The sequence below is a fragment of the Bison bison genome, unplaced genomic scaffold, assembly GCF_000754665.1.
Source record: "Bison bison bison isolate TAMUID 2011002044 unplaced genomic scaffold, Bison_UMD1.0 scf7180017864248, whole genome shotgun sequence".
Classification (NCBI taxonomy): Eukaryota; Metazoa; Chordata; class Mammalia; order Artiodactyla; family Bovidae; genus Bison; species Bison bison.
Window position 1 is genome coordinate 1,716,054 of NW_011494820.1, and position 4,515 is coordinate 1,720,568.

The following is a 4,515-nucleotide window of genomic DNA, read 5'->3' on the forward strand; positions in this document are numbered from 1 at the left end:
ACCGCGCGCATACTGGGATTCAGTGGTGATGCGTGGCCACCACAGTGGACCTGTGCAGCTGCATCTTGTCTCTTTAACTAGGCTGCAGGCTCCCTGGGGATTTTTGGACTTTGACTCCAAGGAGTGCCTCTGCTCTAGAGTGGAAGCTGAGGGGTTTCTTTGGTGGTCCTGTGGGGGACGGGTCTCCCAGTAGGCACCCAGTAACGCCTCACTCTTTTGGTGGCGGCCCTGCTTTGAAGAGTACTGGATGAATGTCAGAAGGTGCTGAACAGGAACTGGCCTTGGCCTCCTCAGCCCAGCCCAGAGATAGAGAAGACTTCACTGGGAGTCCTGTAAGCAGGAAGATGCGAGGTTTATGCCCGGGATGCCAGGTGCCTCCTGTCAGAGGCCATCTGCATCTGGAGGATGTTCCTGCAACACTCAGGACAGAGATGGCCTCTGGGGGCTCAGATGGTAAAGAGTCTTCCTGCAATGCAGGAGACCCAGGTTTGATCTCTGGATTGGGAAGATCCCCTGAAAGGGGGAATGGCTATCCACTCCAGTATTGTTGCCTGGTGACTTCCATGGATGGAGGAGTCTGGCGGGCTACATTCCCTTCACTTTGGGGTCGAAATTCTGTGAATGGTGTACATGGGGTTGGACATGCTTGGCCTCCCTCATCCTGGCCTGGGGGACACTCACAAACCCCCTCTCCCTCCAGAGGCCAAACCAGCAGTTCCCACCATCCCACTGGCTGCTACTTGGAGCCCACCCAGACCAGCCTGACCAATGTCCACAGCCAGGTGAGCCCCTGCTTCTGCCAGCTTGACCCTGAGTCCCTGGGGGTGGGTGTGGGTGGCCCCCACTGAGCACCCTCTCCCCACACAGGGAGCAGCCCATCTTCAGCACACGGGCACACGTGTTCCAGATCGACCCGGCCACCAAGCGGAACTGGATCCCCGCGGGCAAACACGCGCTCACTGTCTCCTACTTTTATGATGCCACCCGCAATGTCTACCGAATCATCAGCCTTGGGGGTGCCAAGGTCCTGGTGGGGCCTGGGTGGGGTGGCAGGTGCCAAGGATCCCAGGACAGGACTGGGTCCATTTGCTGCCTTGCTGTGTGTCTTGGGGGCCAGGGGATACTCTGAATGTTTCTGGGTCTCCATCTTCCTCATGAAATGGCTCAAGCCAAGTGGTGCTAGTGATAAAGAATCCACCTGCCAATGCAGGAGACGTAAGAGACATAAGTTTGATCCCTGGGTCAGGAAGATCCTCTGGAGGAGGGCATGGCAACCCACTCCCATTCTCTTGCCTGGAGAATCCCATGGACAGAGGAGCCTGGTGGGCTACAGTCCATAAAGTTGCAAAGAGTCGGACAGGACTAAAGCGACTTAGCACAGAAGGACTAATAGAAGGCGATTTTCCCTGGGGGTTTCCTATTGATTATTACCAGTTCCGTCACCCATGAACTTTTCTCCCAGGCCATCATCAACAGCACTGTCACTCCCAACATGACCTTTACCAAAACCTCCCAGAAGTTTGGACAGTGGGCAGACAGTCGCGCCAACACTGTCTATGGTCTTGGCTTTGCTTCTGAACAGCATCTGACTCAGGTGGGCCTGCGGGGGTACATGGTGGGAGGAGCAGGGCTGGGGTTGGGTCTTCTCTTGTGTGTACTGGGGGAGCCTGGACAGATGCTGGGCGTCCATCTTCCCAGCTACAGAATGGGCATATAGAGTTGGACCAGCCTGTAGCCCCTTCCCACTTCCCTGGTCCACATCCCAGCTCAGTTGGCCACCTGCTTTCATTTTGAACACACCCTGCTCCTCTCTGGGTGCCTTTGATGGGCTGAGTGCTTCCCCACACCCCTGGCACTACCTTCATCACCACCTCCCTCCACCCTCTGCTGTTTCTAGAATTCGGCATTGTCTTATTAATTGTTTCCCTGTATGGTTCATGCTCTCCGAGATGCTTTTCTTCTCTTTTCTTTTAGAAGCATTAGTTTCCCTTTCAAATTTAGATCTTTAATTAATTTCCATGGGCGGTATAAAGTAGGAGTATTTTTTTCACATATGAGTATTCAGTTGCTCTTGGGACTTTTTTTTTTTGGCCACGCCATGTAGCATATGGGATCTTTATTCCCCAACTGAGGATTGCACCCCCCGCACTGGAAGTGTGGAGTCTTAACCATTGGACCACCAGAGAAATCCTGGAACAGTTTTTGAAAACACTACCTACCACCAATACCCCCAATGAATGGCACTGGCCACTTTGCACAAACCAAGGGAGTGTATATCTGTAAATATTTTTAAAATTACTTTCAAGCTAAGAAAATTTATTTTAAAATTTAAAAAGGTTGGAGGCTTCCTTGGTGGCTCAGTGGTAAAGACTCTACATGCCAATGCAGGAGAAACAGGTTCAATCCCTGGACTGGGAAGATGTTAGATGCTGCAGAGCAATGAAGCCTGTGCGCCATAACTATGGGTCCTGTGCTCTAGAGCCCAGGAGCTGCCACTGCTGAGCCCATGTGCCCTAGAGCCTGTGCTCTGCAACGAGAGAAGCTGCGATGGGAAGCCTGTGCACCACAACTAGAGAGGAGCCCTTGCTCGCTGCAACCAGAGAAAAGTCTAAGCAGCAATGAAGATCCATACAACCAAAAATAAATAAATACATAAACAAAAAATTTTTTAAAAGGTTCCCTGGTGGCCTAGTGGTTAGGATTCCAGGCTTTCACTGCCATGGTCCAGGTTCAATGCCTGGTCAGGGAACTGAGATCCCACAATCCGCTTGGTGCAGCCAAAAATAAATAAATAAAATGAAAAAAAAAAAAAGTGTATCCTACTCTAGCTGGAAAACAGGTATGGGAGATTAATGTAAACTATAATATAACAAAAATGAGAACAGGGTGATTACTTTCCCACTGGCTGCAGGTGCCTGTCAGAGGCTCCAAGTGCAAGACCTGCTTTCTCTTTGTCACAAAGGATATTCATAAGCTCCCAGGCATGAAAGACAGATTAGCACCCACCTGAGGCTCTCCTTACTGAGATAAGCTGATTGAGAGGGAAAGGGGATCTCTTTCTCCAGGTGGCCTCCGTGAACATCCCACCCCTGCCCTCTAGCCTGATACCCACTCTGCTCCTTGGGCATCATTTTCCCAGCCTTCTTTTCCAAAGTGACAGAGCTGGTGCTGGGTGGGAATCGTGTGGTGGGGCCCTGGTGGAGGGGGCTGGGAGTTTGTTGACTGTTCCTATCCCTCATCCCTCAGTTTGCTGAGAAGTTCCAGGAAGTGAAGGAAGCAGCAAGGCTGGCACGGGAGAAATCTCAGGATGGAGGAGAGCTCACCAGTCCAGCGCTGGGGCTCACTGCCCACCAGGTCAGCACTCCTTGTCCCAGGAACTCAACTGCTATGGAGGGGAGGGGTCTAAACACTCTGCCGGTGCTCAGGACCAAACGCTCACTGATGATGTAAAACTAGATCCATGGCAGGGACCATGGAAAAGGGCTGTGGGTGCCATGGGAGCATGTCACAGGCCTGTCTGAAATTTAGATAAAGGAAGGCCAGAAAACCAGCTCACGTGGCAGAGGTGAAATGGCTAAGTAGCGGTGCGTGCTTGCATACTGTCGCTTCCGTCATGTCCAACTCTTTGTGACCCTATGAACTGTAGTCCGCCAGGCTTCTCTGTTCCTGGGATTCTTCAGGCAAGAATACCAGAGTGGATTGCCATGCCCTCCAGGGGATCTTCCTAGCCCAGGGATATTGAACCTGCGTCTCTTATGTCTCCTGCATTGGCAGGCGGGTTCTTTACCACTGAGCCACCTGGGAAGCCCTAAGTAGTGGGGTGGGGTAAAAAACTGTCCCTGAGCATTTCCCCCCACTAACTGATTCAACATCATTTATTGACCACCTACTGTGTGCCACACCCTGGACTGGGCACAGGGCTTAAGAAGATAAAAAAAGTAGGCTGGTCCCTGCCCTCGGGACTGTGGTTCAGGCACCAGGTGGATTCATAATGAATTTAGCCTAATGGAGTAGATTTCCCATAGGAATTTTAAATAGCTGTTGAAATTTGGCCCCAGGAGAGGTCACTGCGGTGAGGGAACAGCACCGAGGCATCAGATTGCTCCCCGATTTGCAGATTATGAGTATCTGTCTCCCTGGGTTTAGGCTAGCCTGCATTAGGTTTGTTGCTGGTGGGTTGGTGAGAGCCCAGCAGGCAAGGAGGCGGGACAGGGCGCCAAACTACAGCCCAGGGGCCATGTTGGGGCCATGGATGGTGGGTGAGGAGGGGAGAGGAACGATTGGATCCCAGTGCTGGGAAGGACCTCCTGCCCCCTCTCAGTCAGGACCCTTGACATCAGCCCTGACCCCAACCATGACCTAGCTGGCCCTTAACTGAAACCGCGCCCTACTTGACTTCACTTCTGTCCATGCCCTTAGGTGCCTCCGAGCCCCCTCGTCAGCACCAATGGCCCCGGCGATGAGAAGCTATTCCGCAGCCAGAGCGCGGATGCCCCGGGCCCCGCTGAACGCGAG

General features: G+C 52.6%; 1 protein-coding gene across 1 annotated transcript in view; it reads left to right on the forward strand.

Annotated features, from left to right (window-relative positions):
- Positions 1 to 523: 523 nt before the first annotated feature.
- The window catches only part of HOMER3 (homer homolog 3 (Drosophila)), a 6,636-nt gene continuing 2,644 nt past the window's right edge, over positions 524 to 4,515 (forward strand). The window contains exons 1-5 of the mRNA XM_010847273.1: positions 524 to 782; positions 868 to 1,024; positions 1,463 to 1,594; positions 3,247 to 3,354; positions 4,420 to 4,515. The exon at positions 4,420 to 4,515 is cut by the window's right edge and continues 1 nt beyond it. Of these exons, the coding sequence (XP_010845575.1) occupies positions 769 to 782; positions 868 to 1,024; positions 1,463 to 1,594; positions 3,247 to 3,354; positions 4,420 to 4,515 (507 nt within the window). The 5' untranslated portion in view covers positions 524 to 768. The remainder of the gene's footprint in view (positions 783 to 867; positions 1,025 to 1,462; positions 1,595 to 3,246; positions 3,355 to 4,419) is intronic.